The sequence below is a fragment of the Alosa alosa genome, chromosome 8 (genome assembly GCF_017589495.1).
Source record: "Alosa alosa isolate M-15738 ecotype Scorff River chromosome 8, AALO_Geno_1.1, whole genome shotgun sequence".
NCBI classification, from domain to species: Eukaryota; Metazoa; Chordata; class Actinopteri; order Clupeiformes; family Clupeidae; genus Alosa; species Alosa alosa.
This window is the reverse complement of record NC_063196.1, coordinates 5,525,778-5,546,590: the sequence shown is the minus strand read 5'-3', so window position 1 is coordinate 5,546,590 and position 20,813 is coordinate 5,525,778. Positions and strand designations below refer to the sequence as shown.

At 43.7% G+C, this 20,813-nt stretch overlaps 1 protein-coding gene across 3 annotated transcripts in view; it reads left to right on the top strand.

The window, feature by feature from the left end:
- Nucleotides 1-5,775, top strand: part of LOC125299660 (serine/threonine-protein phosphatase 2A 56 kDa regulatory subunit gamma isoform-like) — a 45,432-nt gene extending 39,657 nt beyond the window's left edge. For all 3 annotated transcript variants that reach the window (XM_048251029.1, XM_048251031.1, XM_048251030.1), the window contains 2 exons: nucleotides 2,081-2,197; nucleotides 2,470-5,775. In XM_048251029.1, coding sequence (XP_048106986.1) covers nucleotides 2,081-2,197; nucleotides 2,470-2,601 — 249 coding nt within the window. In that variant the 3' untranslated portion in view covers nucleotides 2,602-5,775. The remainder of the gene's footprint in view (nucleotides 1-2,080; nucleotides 2,198-2,469) is intronic.
- Nucleotides 5,776-20,813: the final 15,038 nt, after the last annotated feature.

Here is a 20,813-nt window from a genome sequence, read left to right as displayed (position 1 = left end):
TTCTTTTTAAAAACACCAATTTGACTTGTCTTATGCAAATCTTTCTTTTTCACTTTCCACCCTGAACATGGGCAAAATGCACCATTGACATCAATATGTTTTGTATAGAGCTACCACAGGTTACTCTATACAACCACAGATGGCAGTGTGGTGACTCTATATAAAACATATTGATGTCAATGGGGCATTTTGCAAAATTTGAGCCTCCTACATGGTTTAGTTCTTGCGCTGTGGGCTTGTGAACTTTGACAAAAAAAAGAGGCTGGACAAAATCGACACCCCCTCCCCCTGAAGCCTACCTGTCGGGGCCCCCCTCTGTAGGCCTTTTCACACAGAGATCACGCTAAATTTGCGGGAAGAGGAGACCTCTTTTTGCCGCAACGTGTGTCTGAAAACGAGGTGAAAATTTGCCGGCCTGCTGATCTGTTCACATGATGTGGCATTTTGGGGAGCCAGGAGGCAGGATCAACTAGCAAATTAAAATGTGACGTGCAACAGGGGGCGTGTAGAGTGATAGTCCCAAATTTGCTGAACTACTTGTGAAGTAGCCTATTCATCACAGACATCACATGTATCACACGGAAGAGCTTTTTCTCAACTTTTAAACAATGTTAGTGGTTAGTTGTTGTGGTAAACGGTTTGCGAGAAAAGTAACTTTAATTTGATCATATTTTCTGCGCCCGTCTTCCTACCCATTCATCTTGGTGGAATACTTCGCGAACTTTCCCTCAACACATGACAAACAATATATCAGAATAAACAGCAGGCCTTACCGAACACAAAAGCATTCCCCTGTACAGTTAGCCATTCCAGAGTAATCCGGTTTTAAATTTGCAGCAATGTCTATATGCATGTCTCCAACTTTGGGGTTCGCAATGTGTTTAAATTGTTCAATACATGATTTTATAACAGGCCAAATACAAAATAAATGTCACAAATATCGCCTAGATATCTGTAAACATTACAATCAGAGGATATACATATAGGGCAGACAGACGCTCATGAGCTCATGCTTTGTTTTATCGCTGGATTTTAGGTTAGCCTAATATGGCAACCGATTACATTCCGAGCTACAGTCAACTCTAGCAGGCATTAAATGACTGGAGACTTTGTGAATTTTAAGATTGTCATAATGTGCTGTCTCTGCTTTTGCTGCTCTTGATCAGTTAGATTTATTTGCAATCTCCTGTGGTGGGCTGGACATAGCATCGAAATGCCCGCCCAGATTCACCTTTCCACCTTAACCCATTCACACTGGTGCCGGAACTTATCGATTCGGCAAAAAGTCTAGGCTGCTTGGTAGTAAATTTAGCGAGACACTTCGCCCCGCCGTTCCGCCTCGGTCTATGTGAAAAGGACAGGCGTTCCGCAAATTTGGTACATAAAACATACATTTTGCGGGGATTTTGGCAGTGTGTGAGGGCCATGTGTCAGCGCAGCGACTCCGCCAGAAACCTCTAAGGGCTGGAAGCCACAAACTGCCCATCACTTTTCCATCAGTCTTAGTCACCTGGCAGGACACGCTCAGACAACGCTAACAAGCTAGCTATTGGTCCTTCATATGACCACATGCCATAAAAACATCTTGTGAGGATGTACAAACTAGTTATCTGTGAATACCTCCAAAAAGTGATTCTAAACTGCTGTGATTGAGTTTCTTTGTCTTGTTTGTTGGCATGTGGTTTCAGTGGTGTTGTCCACAGTGATTCATGTGAATGTGTGGCCAGTGCTTACTAGGGCTGTCACTTTATGTTCGAAAATCGATTGCACAATCAATTGGACCAACCAAAACAAGTTTCGAAAACTAAAATAGGGAATTGATTTTAACCAAATATGTACACTATTCATTTTAAACAAATTTAACAAATAAAAAAAAGATGGATGTAACAAAATTCACAAACAAGCAGAAAAAGAAAATAAAGAATTCCGGAAGTGCAGTAGGCATTATGAAAGCTAAAAAGAAAATTCCAAACACCACGCATTTATGCTTGTGTTTGTACTTTTGTGTGTGTGTGTGTGTGTGTGTGCCTGTGCACGTGTGTACATTTGTGTATGTGTTTATGTGTTGTGTGCGTTGTAGTTTCAGACGTACGTGGACCCGTCCGGTCTGGGCAGCCCGATGGACATGGAGACGGACGGGCCTCTGCTGGACGATGTCAACATGCTGAGGAAGAACGTGGAGGAGGGGGCCACACAGGTAACACACATGGAGTCAGGAGTGCACACACACACACACACACACACACTCGCATTGATGGGAGTTTGTAAACATCTGAATCCCTCCCATGACTCTCTTCTGATAAACTCAACACGGTCATCCTCTGCTAGTTTTGTGGTGTGGAATGCTTGAATGTTAGTCCTCATTTGTAAGAGACAGCTAAATTAATAAATGTATGCGTGTGTGTGTGTGTGTGTGTGTGTGTGTGTGTGTGTGTGTGTGTGTGTGTGTGTGTGTGTGTCTGCCTGCAGCCCCACGAGCCCCGTAAGGAGCGTCCCCTGGTGCGACGCAAGTCGGAGCTGCCTCAGGATGTGTCCACCGTCAGAGCCCTGGAGACGTACCGCCGTGCCGAAGAGGTCCTCACCCCCGCTGATGCCCACTAGAGGACCACACACACACACACACACATACGTCCCCAACACAGGACAAGTTAGGTCTAGGAGTCCATTAACCCTCCAACTCCATACACACACACATGCAGAGGCCAGGGGGTCCTCTGGCCGTCGTCTAAGAGCCCAGCCCACTCTACTGACCCCCACCCCGCCCGTCTGTCTCTTTTATCTCTCTCTCTTGCTCCCTCTTGCTCTTTCTCTCTCTCTCTCCCTCTGTTCTCAGGTCTTTAACCCCCCACCCACCCCTGGCTTCACAGCAGCATCGCTACGTGCCTGTCCACCACTGACGGTCGATCAGACTGCGTCTCTTAGCAAACCCGAAAAGTGGCAACAATGAGAAAGGTGCCTGGCATGGGCTGCCGTCATGGACTTGAGTAGAAAAAACGACGTGTGTGTGTAGATGTGTGTGTGTGTGTGTGCGCGCAACAGAGTGGACTTCGGAAGGACATGGGCAAGGAGAAGCCCCTCCTCATGCCTCTTGACCCATGAACTTTGACCTTTGAGGGGTAGTGGGGTCAGCCGCTAAGGCTGTGAGCTCTGTGCCTGTGATGGCTCACAACTGTATGTATGTATGTATGTATGTATGTATGTTTGTTTCTTTTTTAACTGTTGGTTTGATTTGGCAATGGGGACTGTCAGCCAAAACGTGTGTTATGTCACACAAAAGATACTATTATTATAATAATTATTATTACTATTAAAAGTTTCTTTTTAAAAAAAAGAAAAAAAACATGCTGACCTATTAGAATGTGGTGAAGGCAGAATTGGACTACTCTTCTGTAGAAACATAGATTTGTGCCAACTTGAGTCTATTTTCTTTACTCTTTTTTTTTATTTCTATTTTAATGCTGTATAATACTGTTGGCAATACCTTCACCCCCTGGCACGGCTTGGTGGTTCAAACAATGGTCTACAAGCCGGCATCATAATGGAACAACTTCTTCAGTGTTTGGTTTTGTTAAAACATAGCAAAGCTTTTTTACACACACACACACACACACAAATCCTCCCATTCTTCAGTAAGGAGCTGGACGCTCGAGTAAGCAGGTCTGTTATTCTGCAGAATTGGCCCTTTTTTCTCTGCCCCACACACTCACCTGATAAAATGCAAAATGCGCACGCTCCAACTCTACACCTCTCTTTCTCTCTCTTCCCCCTCTCACACAGTCTCCCTCCATCTCCCCTCCCCCTTGAGTCGTGTGCATGTGAATTTCCAGAGCAGCCGTGTCGGCTGGTCCTCCAGCAGCGTTCCTCTGCGGTGTGCGCCGGCGTCTCTGCCCAGATATGGGCCCTCGTGCCTGGGGCCCCCAGGGCCAGTTGGCTCCCGTCCTCCTGCTTCTCCGGGGGGCAGTACGGCCCACAAACGGAGCTTTTCATTCGGAAGCCTTTGCTCAAGCGGATAAGCACAGAGGGCCACCTGCGGCCTCACGCCACACTCCTCACAGTGGCATGGGACAAACCTCAGCCTCTGGAGAGCTGAAGGGAAAGACGCATCTGTGTCTAGTGTGTGTGTGTGTGTGCATACCTCATCATCTGCTGCTTATTTGATTTGGCTTAAGAAAAAACGTATTGCCACCCCTGACAACTTTCAGCACATCCGCAACGAACCCCTCACCCCCTCCTTTATTTAAAAAAAAAATAAAGTCAAATAATTTTAACAGTAATTTTATCCTGACCTGCCACAGAGAGATGGGTTTTCAGACAGCATGATGTCTTTTTTTACGTTGATTCAGTGAAGGCAGCGGCGTCTCATCAGTGCAGACAGCATGGACTACCATCAAACATCCCTAACTACCCGGACACTAGTGGAGGTGAAATGACCAGACTTAGTGTATGCCTAAACGGAAAGGCAAGAGCGCCCCTGTGTGGCCACAGATGGAAGCACTGGACCAACCGCTGGTCAGGTGAGGCTACTCACCTGTAGGAGGCTGGTAGATGGTAGATAGCCAAAGAGGTCACTGAACATCCAACGAGCCCTTTTATATCGACTTAAACACCTAGATGATGGATGTGACGTGTGTGTGTCTGTGTGTGTGTTTTGGGGGGTGGATTCGGCCTCTCACAGTATCCACCTCTCTTTGTGTGTGAGTTTGTGAATCTGTCTGTGTCGTTTCTGTGGGTGAGTCCTCATCCTTCCTCCCACTCTTCAGTGTTTGGTTCCCTGGAACTTGGGACCATTGTTTGATTCCTCAGTTCTCATGGTTCCCCTGAGCTGGGGACCGTTGTTTGAACCTCTACGTCGTGTCCCAGGCTGGTGTTCTGCTGAAGCTGGTGTTTTGGGTGTCCTTCCTGTCTGTGAAGTGTGTCAAGATGCTTGCAAGTTTGTTTTATTTTTTTTCTTCTTTTGCCTGCGAAAGCTTGTCCATGTTTGAATGTGCAAACTGTAAATAGAAACTATCCATGATCACATTTTCAGTTTATTTTTGTTGGTTTTGCTTTACTTTTCTTTTTTTTCTTTTGCTTTTTATTATGGAAGAATAGCACTCACCAATACTTTTTCATTGACTGATGTCCCTTGTAGTCGGACAAGAGTAGTGTGTCTAAGGATAGGTCTGTTTACATGCGTTTAGCATCTCCTCTGCTCTCTTCCGAATGCTTTTTGACTCATGAAGGGTTCTCACAGCCTCTAACTAGGACTCCATTGTAATTTCATGCCACCATGTTTGGTGACTGTTGTTCTTCATTTACATGGCTTTAATTCTTAACCTCCTGAGGCTTTTAATTTAATATATTTTTCTTTACAAAATATTGCAAAGTGTCCTTTAGTATGCGTCTTGTACTAAATGGCTTCATATATTGTATATATAATGGACTTTTATTTTATGCTGTTCTATCTATAATAAATGGTAGATTTCATATTTTGTACAAAACAAAAAAAACTGTGTACAGAATCAAAAGGTTATCAGCAACTGCAGTCAGTTGGGTTGTCACAGACTTCTATACATGTAACTTTTTTGCATTAGATCTGTTTAGAATTTGAATTCTAACATTTTTTTATGGATTTGTAATTGGAGACATTTTGGTTTCAGCATTTGGAGCGTCTGTGATGCGAGCCCGTATTCATTAGCCTCGTGTGTTTACTCTACTCTTCTCTTCTCCCAGCGTCTCAAGTGGTGTATATCTCTATATACAGGAAATAAAGCAAACGTGAGTTTTATATTTTCATCCAGGGCAACGACCACAGTAACTTGTGTGTGTGATTGTGCCCACATGTCATGGGTTATGTGTGTAGATGTGCATGTATACATGATTTAAAGAGGTGCAGGTGAGAAATAGGTTGAGGTCTGGAATGTTTATTTAGTTTTCTGAGGCCATTAGCCTCTTGTCCTTTGGAAGAACCTTATGAATGGCCATTTGTCTCACTCACCCAATCACAGTAGACAAAACGACCTATACACTTGCTGCTATCGCCCCTGTCAACATGGAAGGTGGACACTAGAGCTACAATGAATACTGATGTCAAAATAGTAATACATTGCATTTTTAGCACCCCACGTAAAGAACCAAATAGTCTTGCTTAAATACCCAAAATACAGATTGCTTTTCCTGACTTGTTGGTTGTCATACATATTTGCAACCACAATACCCAAGCCTGATCTTGGGAGGGATCATTTCTCAAAGAAACAGTCCACACTGAAACACTCAATTATGGCGTGCAACTTGGCTGGTGTGGCTGAAAATAGGGTTTGGTGTTGGATAGGCCTTTCCTGCCACCTAGTGGTTAAATGATGCACGTTCATTTTCTCTCCCTTGAATGGAATGGTTGAGGGCACTTTTATATGTTTCTTCTTTTCTAGCTTGAAAGGATAAAGGAAATAACTTATCATGGTGTAGGAGTGTAAGTGAATGCAGCCAGCTCCTCTTTACAAAACGGATGATCTGCTGGAGATGCCCCATCCCAAAGCAAAACGGCCTAAAGCTGATGGTGTAGGCTACAAGGCAACCTTTTTGAGCAGCGTTAGGCCTTCTAGGCGAGGTATTGTTGACGATCCCATTGATATTGGGTAGCTTTTTGGCTGGAGAACTGTTATCAGTAGGCGAATTATCATGGTCATCCAATCAGACCACATCAGGTTATGTGGTTGCCCAGCGACATTGCTCAAACATTTGCTCCATGTGTCATGATCTGAAGGGCAAACAGGTAATAGCTCCCTCCACTATTTCGCCAGGAAGGTTTGATTTTTAACCCCTGACGCCGAGAAACTAAGTTTTAGGCCTACCACCATTGCCATGTGGGTAACTGATGTTTGAAATGAATGCCTCAACCGTCGCTTTTCTCTATATAAACACTGAAATGGAAAACGTATGTCGAGACCACTTCAGTAAGTTCACTTCAGGTTAACATCTGCGTTTTGCATTGGGGCTATATAGCCTGCATTACATAGTCGGAGAGATACGTGACAGGACTTGACTTTACAGGATGTCTGCAGATAACCCCGGAGTAGCTGAAAAGCCTCTGCTTTGCATCTGAATGGTTTTTGAGTCATTCTGATGGAAGTGGATGTGTTAGAAATAGCCAGTGTGACCACATCTCTGTGTTTCCATGGGGATGTGAGGAAACAAGTGGGTGTGCATGACCATGACCTATTTAATCAACATGAAGTGCTGTGCCGGATTCATTTTTCTTTATTGAAGTTTTGACATTCTGGGATCTTGGATAGACAGATTGATAGACAGACAGAGCTAATAGGCTGCCACTTACATTGGTGCTGGAAGTGAAGATCTTAGGCCTACTTTAGTTAATATCCATGTCTAGTATGTAACTAAAATAAGTCTGTATGAACTGCGACGCCTCAGATGTGTATGATGTGTATGATGTGTGTAATCTATTCGAAAGCTTCTCTATGGCCATAGTATGACTGGGTAGGTGGGGATGGTTAATCATCCTGTCATTATGGCCCCAGCTCCATTATTAATATGCCCTCGGCCTCTTCATCCAGCCAATCTGTCTGAGAGAGCAAGAGAGAGACTGTGTATTACATGGCACAAGCCTGCTAATTCCCCAGTTTACAATACTCCCCAAACACACACACTAACACATACACTCCTGTAAGTCCCTTTCACAGAACAGTGCTTTATGAGACCCCCTGCTCTGCTCTATTATTCCACGTGGGCGAGAGCAGCGCAGGTTGTTTGAAGCTGTGTGTGTGCACGAAGGCTGTTTGATCACGGTGACACATCTTTAATCACGCAGCACGGCCACAGGTTCCACCAGAGACAGCAGGAAAGAGAAAAAGAGAGAGAGCGTTGGGCTGGATGCATCATCTGCAACAGGGCCACAGTGAAGGTATTCCATTTACTGTTTTTCCTCTGCAAATGATCAACCTAGAAAAAGCCCTTCTGTAACTACAGCTGGGTGTATATGGACGTTCTTATGAACAAGTGGTTCATAAGTGGCTCTGGCTCTGCGGATGTCCTTGATGATCCTTTCAAGGTTCCCTCTCTCAGGTAAATAACTCTCTCAGGGTCTACACAAGCAGGCACAATGGTGCAGTTAGTGGATGCTTAATGGTGCAGTTAGTGGATGCTTTGCTTCGTTCTGTATCTTTCGTCCCATTTGAGGTGCTTTTGTTGGAATGGCTGAAAAGAAACAACAGTAGAATGCCGAGTCAAAACATGTTATTTTTTTAATTTATTTTTTTTAAAAACAATTCATACTGCACTTATGCAGCTCTCTTCAGCTCCTCGGTTACTCTGGAAACGGTTGTGATTAAATGGAGCTCAATGGTGTTTTAAGCACCACACAAACACACACACACACACTCAATGGTGTTTTAAGCCCCACACACACACACACACACACTCGATGCTGTTCACCGTCGACTTCAAGGCACCTAACCCTGACCCTTGCCCTTGCCTAACCCTAGTGCCTTCAATGCAGCGCTGCCTGGAAGATGACGTTGGGGGCTTAAAACACCAAAAGGCATAAATGGATTGCCAGTTAGGGAAACAAGAACTGTGGGAGGTTGCAGATAACCAGGTCAATTTTGGTGTCAGCTGCTGATGGGTCATCAGCTGAAAGGGTGCTGAACAACACTGAACAATGAGCACATTCATGTGCAGGTTTGATGAGCTGATGACATTACTGTGGCACATGCTGCAGGAGTGTGGGGACTGTACAGACAGACAGAGAGACGGACGAATGAGGGCAATGAGTCCAAAGAGGGCCACAGTGACGGAACCTTCCCTTCAGGCTCACGACAGACACACAAACACATACACACAGAGGAGGGGAAGAGGACGAGTTGGATTTGAAGGTTTGCAGGAAGATTTCAATGAGAATTTAATGTTCTCTTTGACTGACTGGACTCTTCAGGACAGAAAGCAGTACCAGTTCTCAAAAGAAATAACCTAACCTAACCTATGTAGCATGTTGAAATAACCTAACCTATGTAGCATGTTGTAGCAAGCTGAGTGGCAGAAAAAGCAGTAGAAACATAGCCTGAGGCATCACGATCATATGAAAGCATTGTGTTTGATATCAACAGGTTAAGTCAACCAGCGTAATAAAATATGTTAGTCAGAAATATTAAAGACAACAGGTTAAAAAAAGTTACAGACCGATCAACAAGGCAGATGAGGCTAAGTAAAATCGTGTGTGCAATTGGTCGTGGACTTATGCGCATGAAAATGGTCAAAATATGCCGCCAAGTTCAAATTATGTTGGCCCCGGTTGATAAGATGACTACAACCCTAAATCAAAAAAAAAAAAAATCACCACCCTCTGCAGTGCTTTACGGTCGTGGGCAGAGCAGTTGCCATACCAAACTGTGACACAGTTGGAGAGGATGCTCTCGATGGTGCAGCGGTAGAAGTTCACCAGGATCTGAGGAGACAGATGGACCTTATTTAGTCTCCTCAGAAAGAAGAGACGCTGGTGAGCCTTTTTGATCAGGGTAGAGGTGTTAAGGGTCCAAGAGAGATCCTTAGAGATGTGGACACCCAGAAACTTGAAGCTGGTGACACGCTTCACCTCAGTCCCGTTGATGAGAATGGGTGTGTGTGTGCCAGCTTTAGACTTCCTGAAGTCCACAATGAGCTCTTTGGTCTTCTTGGTGTTGACAGCCAGGTTGTTATCAGTACACCACGATGTTAGGTGCTGGACCTCCTCCCTGTTACCCTGGAAATCCAGAGTTCTCGCGAGAGCACAATGGAATTGTCTCTGCAAGACACTCGTTACTTTTCCCCCAACATTCCGGGGAACCAGCTAAACTGATGAAGACAGTGCTGCAACGTTGGAGGACAGTACACATTGGTCGTAGTGTTATCCGATTGCGTCGAAGTCCGAAACCATTCAGAGTAAACATGGTCTAGTGTTATCCAATTGCGTGCAGTGAGATTTTTAAATGCATGCTTGTTGCCGCCCCTCGAGTTGGGCCATTACATTGTTCTTGGCCAGACCCTTAATCTTTCTAGGTTATCGTTGTTGCTGATGAGACCAATCACCGTAGTGTCGTCTGTAAACTTGACAATGGTGTTAGAGCCATGTACAGGTGCAGTCGTAGGTGAAGAGGGAGTAGAGGAGAGGGCTCAGCACACATCCCTATGGTACACTGGTGTTCAGGGTGATGGTTGAGGAGGTGTGGTTATCTAACCCAACAGACTGAGGTCTGTTGGTTAGGAAGTCCAACATTCTTACAGGTGATGCTATTGTCAAGGTGGGACAGGGCAGAGTGAGGTGCCATAGAGATGGCATCCTGTATGCTCTAGCCCTGTGATATGACACACACACACACAGTCACACACACACACACACACTGCAGATTTAAGGTAAGTGTCAATGATGTCATGAAGCAGTGGAATAGTACTATACCCTTATGGAGAGGGATAGTGTCTTAACATTTGTGAATGTGAGTGGATATTACATTGGGCCATAGTAATATAAATGAGACTCCTGATGATAATGCTTATTGTTACTGTATTTATTTGTATGATTAATATACTGTGTTCATGTTAACTTATCAGAGCAATGCGATGTCACCTGATACTTACCTGAAGCCGTTGTTAACCCTACAAACCCAGCAGTGGTTTATAATAAGACAGACATGTTGCAGGCGACAGCTCCAATGTGCCGGACATGTAGGTGGAACTCGTCTGAGCCTGAGATCATAGGTCCAAGCATCTCTCTAGTTCTTCCTCCCGCCCCCTCTGCGTCCTACCGATCATCAACAGCCTCATGTCTGACTGACAGCCTAGAGGGCCAATCCCTAATCCCTGTGATCTCCACCTCTGATTGGCTGGCTGAGGGCAAAGAGTCAGAGTTTCCCAACTCAGAGAGGAATTGCTCAGTAAGACGACCCAAGCTGTTCACTCAGACCAAATTACATCATCTTTCGGGTACGGGCAACATGAAGACCTGAAAACATTAACATCGGCATTAAGGTCTGCAAACTCACATCAACATGAAGATCTGAAAACATTAACATCGGCATTAAGGTCTGCAAACACACATCAACATGAAGATCTGAAAACATTAACATCGGCATTAAGGTCTGCAAACACACATCAACATGAAGATCTGAAAACATTAACATCGGCATTAAGGTCTGCAAACACACATCAACATGAATATTTTGTGTTACATGTCAGCATCAAAATGCTATGCAAATTAACAAACCAAAATCATGTGTATATGGGCTACTGTTAAATGTACAGTATTTGCTTGTTAAATGTGAAGAGTCACTGCAAAGTAGCCAGGGAGATTAAGATGATGCTGCTGCACCACAACAATTAACCAGGAAAAAAATAGATTGTGATAGGCAGTGCTGAGATATCATTAAAAAAATCATCATAAAAGAATTATTAAAAAAAATGTTCGGTGACATTTTCAGTGTACTCGCCCTGTGCTTGGCTGTCTGTCATCCCTCCCTCTGGCCCTCTCTGTCGCCCCCTGTCTCTCCTCCTCGGTGGCTCAGGTCTTTGAGTTCACTGGGTTCGTGTGTTGACAGTCGTCATGCTTTTTTGCCCCAGAATATTAATGCTGCCTCAACTCCCCGTTATGCTCCTGTGCTGACAAAAAGGAAAGAGAAAAAAAGAGAGCGGGAGTGATGATGGGTGCCCAAAAAACTTAATAAATAAATAAAATCATGCCAGGATGGTGCCAGCTCATATCACCATGGAAACAGAGCGCAGAACTTTTTAAGGGTCAACCCTGTTGTGAATATGCCCAATCATGTCGAGACAGTAGAGCTGAGCAAAAAGCCCTTGTTCATTTGGTTTAATTGAGAGAGGGCTGGAGAGCTTGTGTGTGAGAGAGAGAAAGGGAGAGCGCATGAGGCAACGTGTCTGCATCGGAATAAGTGCATATTTCACATGTTTTAGAGAGAAGTGTGTGTGTGTGTGTGTGTGTTTGTGTGTTTGTCTTCTTCGTCAGCATGACTAAGCCTCACACACTCCACATTCAGATGAACAGGAGATGTGCTCCCTTGGTACCACTAAAACAAGTATGAGAGAGAGATATTGAGATATTGTGTGTGTGTGTGTGTGCGTGTGTGTGTGTGTGTTAGTGTGAAAAGGGAATGTGAAGAGATCAGCATGGAGAGAGGTAGATAGAAAGCCTGAGAGGATATAAAGCTAGAGAGAAAAAGACTGAGAGAGAGAGAGACCAAGAGAGAGAGAGGAAAAGGTAAAGAGATCAAGATGGAATAGAGAGAGCCTGAGACAGATGGAGAGAGAGAGAGAGAGAGAGAGCTGACTCATGCTAGCATTCAGGCAGAATCGGGAGGGAGGGTTCAGATGAGGCTACTGGCGAGATGGTTTTACCCCCCAGAGTTGCTACCCAGCCCCACCACCTCCATCGCCACCGCCACCCCCGCTGCAGCCAAGCTTCTCAGGAGCCCCCCGCTGACTTCCTGCCCCCAACAGCACCCCCCCCCTCCATTACCACCACCCTACCCTCAGTAGGCTGTCATCACTGCCTCCAGCACAAGTGCTAAGTGGAGCCCCACAGAGAACACACACACACACAAACACACACACACACTCCACCAGCTTGCGTCACAGACGAAACACAAACGCACAACCTCACCTGACCCATCTCTTGACACACAAACACACACACACAGACTCCACAGCTATGAGTCTCAGACAGATACACACGAAATACTGCATCGCCAGAGAATACACACATACACACACACACACACACACACACATACACACACACTGTAAAAAATAGCCCCGTATCCCAGTTAGACAGATACGCAGTGACAGACAGTGTCCAACACACAGTTGCACACCACCATCTTCTGTCTGAGACACAGACATAGACCCACACACACACACTTTCACGACCACCCTCTACAGACTCCATAATCATTTCATATTTTTTCATGACCTACTTTTCCTGTGGGCTCATTCTCAGCGAGACTCTGGCGTGTGGGTGTGGGTGTGTGTGTGTGCGTTTGTATGACAGGGGTTGAGATGAGTAGAGGGAGGAATGACAGCGTCTGAAGAGGGTGTCTGCACATCACAACGCGAGGATTGGAAAGCTGAGGAGACATGCACACACACATGCACACGCATACGCACACAAACACACACACACACACACACACACACACACACACACACACACACACACACACACACACACACAGAGTCAGACTCTCAGCTGTGAGAAGCAGGTCTGGAGTTAGGATGCTGCCTCTCTCAGTGCACACGATCTTCAGCGTTTAAAAAAAACTATCTCGGGGATCCTAAAAATACATGTGTCCTGCAGCGATGGAATCTTTCTAAAAGAAAGACAGAAGGGAAGAAGGGTGACAGAAAGAGAGAGAGAGAGACAGAGAGAAGAGAGATAGAGCTATATATAGATAGAGAGACACACAGAGAGAGGGAGAGAGACAAAAAGACAGAGACAGAGGGAGAGAGAGAGAGAGAGAGAGTCGTGTCCCGATGGAGAAGGCAGCTCAGAATAGACGTCGTGTAATGCTGCCAAAATGATTCTGAAAACAAGGCAGCCTGAGGACGCCACAGGACAACAACCTCCACATCCACAGATCCCACTCCTCTGCCCGTGCGTCATATCAGGAGAACCCTCCTCCTCCTCTTCTTCCTCCTTCTCTTAAAGGAATTATCCGGAGTAAATTGCACTTTAGATCAATTTACGGATGATTGGGAGGACATACGTTGAGTTGACATCCAAATCATGTCATTGGATGTGTTTGAGAAAGTTTGTTACGATTTTAGTCAAAACTTCGTTAGCCTGGAAGTGACGGGCATGTCATTTACCGCTACAAAACGCCACTTTTATACCTCTTCTACAGTTCCAAACAACATTACACTTACGTGGTAGTGAGTAGAGGGTCCCTAAAGCCAAACCGAAGTATCCCGAGGTCTTTATGTGGTCGGATAGAGAGTCCAGAATGAATTTAATCAAGCCAGTACCTTTCCGGAAAGGTTGCCATCTTTGCTGCCATCTTCAGGAGAAAGTCCGTAGGAGTCGATTGCTGAGTGTGGAGTAACATGCTCTGGAAATTCACAATTTCACACCGTTTTTTATTTATTTATTTTTAAACATAGTCCAGTATTTCTTTCAAAATTGAAATGAAGTTGTATGGACTGGAGTATGTTTTTTTTTTTTTTTTTTTTTTTTAAATTGTGAATTTCCAGAGCGTGTTACTCCACACTCAGCAATCGAATCCTGTGGACTTTCCCCTGAAGATGGCAGCAAAGATGGTAACATTCGAAAGGTACTGACTTGATGAAATTCATTCTGACCCTCTATCCGACCACATAAAGACCTCGATACTTTCGGTTTGGCCTTAGGGACCCTCTACTCACTAAGTGTAATGTTGTTTGAACTGTAGAAGAGGTATAAAATAGTGTTTTGTAGCGGCAAAATGACATGCCCGCCACTTCCAGGCTAACGAAGTTTTGACTAAAAAACGGTAACATCGAACTTTCTCAAAACACATCCAATGACTTGATTTGATGTCAACTCAACGTATGTACTCCCCAATCATCCGTAAATTGATCTAAAGTGCATTTTACTCCGGATAATTCCTTTAACATCTGCCAATGCTCATTCATTCCATTCCAGTGCATTACAAACGCTACTGATGTTTGCAACACATTGCACTTTATGCAGATTGCTGTCTTGCTGGTCTCACTTTACTTAGATGCTCACATTATCAGCAAAACGTCTGTTGACACTGTTAGCTACAGTTTATGGTTAAAGGTTAAGGGTTGTGTTTGGTTAAGGTGGTGTTCAGTAATTGTTTAACAACAAATTTACAGACTGAACTTGAATCTCAGCAGGGGGATCTGTACAGTGTCTGTGGGCAGACTGTCTGAGTAAAGTGTTACCAGCGAGCTTACGGAAGTTCACATGCTCCTCCAGGCCCAGAGACAGGAACGTGGCTATTGACTAAATGCGGAGATTTATCTTGCATTGTCACAAAATGGGCAAAGGCAGAGCTGCACTGGCGATGCAGTTTCTGAATGGCCACTTTCATGAATGAAAGCTGCGCTTCCTGTATGTATACATTGTTTACAATTAACGTGTCATGAACACTCCCACCACTAGGTGGTGTTTTTGCACAACAGACCACAGTGATGCACCTGCACTATTGAAACGAGACTGGGAAAGTGATACAAATTGGCCTCAAGAGAATATCTAGAATGAGAACTATGATTATCTACGATCTAGAATGAGAACTATAACACTCCAGAACATTCAATGTCACTGAGTATGACATCATCCAGACTGACCCTTTTTCTGTACCCTACCTGCCTGCCTGCCTGCCTCATGCTCCATGTGCTGCGTGTCCATCTTTGAAAGGAGCCAGTGATGGTGGCAAGGTGTCTGCTGGAGAGCAACATGCAGGCAGCCTCAGGGTGCTCACAGGAACAGACACAAACAGGCTGCAGTTGTCTGGGAGAAGTGTATGAGGTGTTATGTGTGTGTGTGTGTGTGTGTGTGTGTGAATGTGTGTGTGTGTGTGTGTGTGTGTGTGTGTGTGTGTGTAGATGTCCATGCCCAGTGAGTGCCAAGACTGAGTGCATTGGGTTGATTGTCTGACTGCAAGCTGAGCTGGCTATTCCAAGAGAACATGTTTTGGGACAATCAACCCAAATGAAGACAAAATGGAGGCTAACTTCTCTTCTATCTATCTCTTCCTCTCTCTCCCATTTCAAACGGCCCAATGTGTTGTGTGTGTTTAGAAATGTCAGTGTCTGTCATGGGGCAGGCTGGCAATGCTGTAATGATGAGTGATGTTGTGAAACCTGAATGTAATAGGTGACATTTGTCCAGTCATTCATACAGTAAAGTATTTCATTGATGTCATTATGAGCGTGGTAGTGGTGGTAGTGGGGTGCGGGGCATAATGGCATAACTGTCTGATCACAGAAAAGGGTGGGTTGGGGGTTAAGATGGATGGCTTGCAGAGACTGAGGTAGAAAAGATTAATTGTGGCCAAAGAGAGAGGGAATAAATGAATGGACGACACAGAGACTCACCTTGGTGAAGATTGCAGAGGGGAAATTAGATCATCTAGATCAAAAGAGTAAAAAAAATAATTAAAAAAAGATCATCCGGAGAGTGAAAAAAATGGACAGCAAAGAAGAGAGGGAGAGGGAAAGAGTGATGATATCAGCCAGAGAAAGAGCGGCAAGATTACTGCGGAGACTAGTGGCCATTCTCAGTGGGATAGCCATGGCGGACGCTAGCATAGCATAGCAGTAACAAAGCTAGCTATAACATTCAATAGGATGAGAAACCATAATAGTTGTAGCCTCCTAAGTAGCATCAAGAACCATAATAATAAAGTAGCTATCCCACTCCCAACCATAAACCATTATGATGCTAGTTATTTTGATGTGAGGAGAGAACTCGAAAAGGAGGATAATGTTATGTTTGGCATTGCTATGACAATGCTGCGTGTTGATCGGGTTTTACATAGGCTCGTGAGTAGGAAGTTAGAATCGTGTGTTGTTTGAATAAATGGAGTAGCCTAAGCTCCGACTACAGCTCTGTGTGTCGTGTCGGTTTATTCACATAACATTGGCGACGAGTACAGTGGCTAAGCAACGGAATCGTTCAGTTTTTGAAGAAAGCATGAAACTTGGCAGTTATACTACTACCCCTAGTGATCAAAAATTGAAAAGGACCCCAACATATAGCGGCCCCTAGTGGCCGCCATCTTGAATTCAAATATGCCTACCATTCTTAATAGAATTGTTGATACAACTTCAAAATTAAACAAGATAAAAAAGTATTTTAAGTTCTAACACTCAATTTTTAGGGTCAAGGAAGTTATTGACATGATTTCCAAACAAACTTGATGTTGGCCATTTTGAAATCCAATATGGCGGATACCAAATGTGAAAATATAGACCATCTCTATTGTTATTGATGATAGAAATATCATTAAAAAACAATTTCAAAGTTTGAACAGTCATTTTATCGCATGACAACTTCAATAATATACGAGGCATCAAGTATAATCTGGTAAGATTCCAATATGGCCACTATGTGTAAGAAAATAAGCCAATTATTCTATTTCTTGGTTAATTGAAGTAACTACCTACATCAATAAATTCTTATTCAACCACCTTCTCTTTCTGAGCAAACCTTACCTCTGACTATACACTGCTCAAAAAATTATACACTTTAAAAAATAAAACACATCAGATCTCAATGGGGAAAAAACATCATGCTGGATATCTACATTACATTACATTTGGCTGACACATTTTTAGCCAAAGCGACTTACAACCTGGTAAACAACAATTTCTCTCAACAATTCTAGAAACAATTTAAAACAATTCAAAAGGTAGAGTACAATAGGAAAAGTGCATCAGTGAGTGCTGTTTTTATACAGTCAAGTCAGGTGGTAAGTGCTAGAATTAGCTAGTTGTAAGTAGTGCTACGAGAGGAGATATTCTCTGAAGAGCTGGGTCTTCAGGAGTTTTTTGAAGATGGAGAGGGATGTCCCGGCTCTAGTAGGAACTGGTAGCGCGTTCTACCAACGAGGAACAACAGATGAAAAAAGTTTGGATTCACCTGAGCGTACCGGTGGCAGAGCTAGACGATGTTTGTCTGAAGAGCGCAACGGTCGGGGGGTAGCATATCTGTATGAGGGCATTCGAGTAGGTGGGAGCAGTAGGTTTAGCTGGGAGGACCAGCAGTTTGGTTTTTGAGAGGTTTAGCTGGAGGTGGTGTGCCTTCATCCATATAGATATGTCTGAGAGGCAATCCGAGGTTCGTGCCGAGACCAAGGGGTCATCAGGTGGAAAGAAAAGATAAAGCTGTGTGTCATCTGCATAGCAGTGGTATGAGAAGGTGCGAATGGATAATCTGTCCCAATGAAGTAGTGTGGATAGCAAAGAGAAGGGGGCCCAGTACTGAGCCCTGGGGGACCCCTGTGGTGGGATGGTGAGGTGCGGACAGCTGTCCAAGCCATGATGCGTTAAACGAGCATCCTGTGAGGTAGGATTCAAACTGATATGGACTGGGTAATATGTTAGGAATTCAAAGACCCCCCGAAAATCTAAGTAGAAAAAATGACGCGGCAAGTCCATTTTGCTTGAATTTCAGCGCAGCAACTTATGATGGTACTCAGTAGTTCGTATGGCCCCAACATGCTTGATGGCATCGGGGCATGCTCCTAATGAAACGGTGGATGGTGTCCTGTGGGATCTGCTCCCAGATGTGGACATGGCCATCACTGAGCTCCTTGACAGTCTGTGGTGCAACCTGGCGGTGTTGGATGGACCAAAATTTAATGTCCTAGAGGTGTTCAATCGGATTTAAGTCAGGGGAGTGTGGGGGGACAGTCAATGGTATCAATGCCTTCTGCCACATTCTGGAGGAGTTGGACTACCTGTGCAACGTTTGTAGGCTCCAGGTACTGGCTTATGCTACCAGTAGTGACACTGACCCTAGCCAAATGTAAAACTAGTGAAAAACCAGTCAAGGAGGATAAAGATGGAAAATGTATCATTTGCCACCACCTCTAAACCATTCCTGTTTTTACAGACCTATCTCCCTTCTTCCTTTCTTGTCAAAGTTTTTGGAGAAAGTGGTCTTCAAGCAAGTCTTGGACTTACTATATCAGAACAACCTGCTAGACCCTATGCAGTCTGTTTTCAAGAGTCATTCTACTGAAACTGCTTTTCTGTCTGCAGCCTTCGATACTGTTAACCATGACATTCTCCTTTCTACACTATCTGAACTGGGATGTCTAGAAAGCCCTTGACTGGTTTAAATCCTACCTTAAAGGGCACATGACCTCACCACAGGTGTGCCTCAGGGATCAGTATTCGGGCCCCTACTTTTCTCTATTTACACACTTCCTTGGGTGAGACCATTCGCTCTAGTGTTAATTTCGTCAGACGAGACGAGAGGAAAAATGTTCGTCAACAACCTTTTTTTCCATGACTAAGACGAGACGATGACGAGACTGCACTAATGTCCTGAAACACTGACTAAGACTATCTTAAGATGCATTATTGTTGACGAAAAAAAGACGAGACTAAAATGTTTTGCTTGAAATAAAACCAAGATAAAATTTCTCTTCCATTTTCGTCTACAAAATGAGAAGACAGAATAGCTGTTACCTTTTTCAAAATATTCGAATGAGTTCATGGTTCATGCAGCAGCTTTCCTGTAGGCTAGTCTACGTGCTGTTGCTGCAACCCTGTGGCTGCAGCAGGAAACTACATGGAACAAAAACACCGGAGATTTCTGCCAGAGTTAGGCTTTTATGCCACAATGCTACATACCCAGAAGTTGAAGCTTCTCTCACACATATACAAATTAACATCCCCCAGAATGTCCATACGAAAAGTTTCGAAAAGTAATGTCAACTATTTAACTAGTTACACTGATGATGCAAAGTTTGCTAGCAAGTAAGCTAATATGGAAAGTTTGCTAGCAAGTTAGCTAAGATTGAGAGTTTGGGTTGCGTTTGACATATATCAGCCATCTAAGCGTGTGCGGAGTAAAACATTCATACTTGGGTCCAAGACAGCGTTTCTCAAACTTTTTCAGATGAAGGACCACTTAACTAATCAATAAAAAAGAAACGCACGGACCACCTAGCTAAAAAAAAAAAATAGACCTAGCAGTATATTAGCCTACACAATACTCACTGAACCACCTTGCTTATTGTCTTTGCACTTTATTTAATTGTGTCAGAGGATTCATATGATTTAAACTGGCATATCTGACATAGACAGTGTTGTAGAACAGTTTCAATTTACATACAAGTTGGTTCAATATTGCAAACAACTCATCTATGTTATATTTTACCACGTCGGGATAGCTTGCGGACCACCAGTGGTCCCCGGACCACACTTTGTGAAACACTGGTCTATGAAGATCATGACAGTGGTCCAGTCAAATCTTTTACTGTCTATGGCCAAATCCCAGCCGAGCTATAACTGTAGCTCGACTTACCTGTGCATGTACTGACTGACAAAAAAAATCAGAATGAGTAATTATAACAGACGAGTAGCCCTGTGGACACACAATATTGTTGGAAAATTGAGATGTGTGAAACACTATTTGACTCAAATGGTAATCAGAAATAATTTGTTATAAAAAAAGACTAAAATGTTTTGACTAAAACTGACTAAGATAGCTTTAGTTTTCTTTTGACTAAAACTAGACTAAAATGACGAGACTTTTAGCTGACTAAAACTTGACTAACAAAAATGATATTTGAATGACTAAATATGACAAAGACTAAAAAGGACATTTCGTCACAAGACTAAGACTAAGACTAAATTAAAAATAGGTGACAAAATTAACACTAATTCGCTCCCATGAATTTGATTATCACTGCTATGTGGACGATACTCAACTTTACCTGTCTTCAGCTTTTGGTGTTTCCACCACAAAGCACAAGGACTGGGCGCTGAATGCACTAGCAAGTTTCCTAAAAGTGCTGGTTCACTGACTAGCATGAGCCCTAATGTGTCAGGAGGGAGCTAAACCCATAAGGTATTAAGTATTTAAATTAGCTTCATTAACAAGCATAATAATTTTATGGGATGCAAAATGTTAAACTACAATAAAACAAAATAGACCTTTTCAAACAATCACTATAAGCCTTAAAAGAAACTTTAGCATAGGAATTAGACCCACCCACCTCAATTGAATTAGGCTAACAGTAGGATGTGTTGGACTGGGTTATGTACTAATTTATTTAACTATGACTGGGTGTATGTACTAATTTATCTAACTCTAGGAT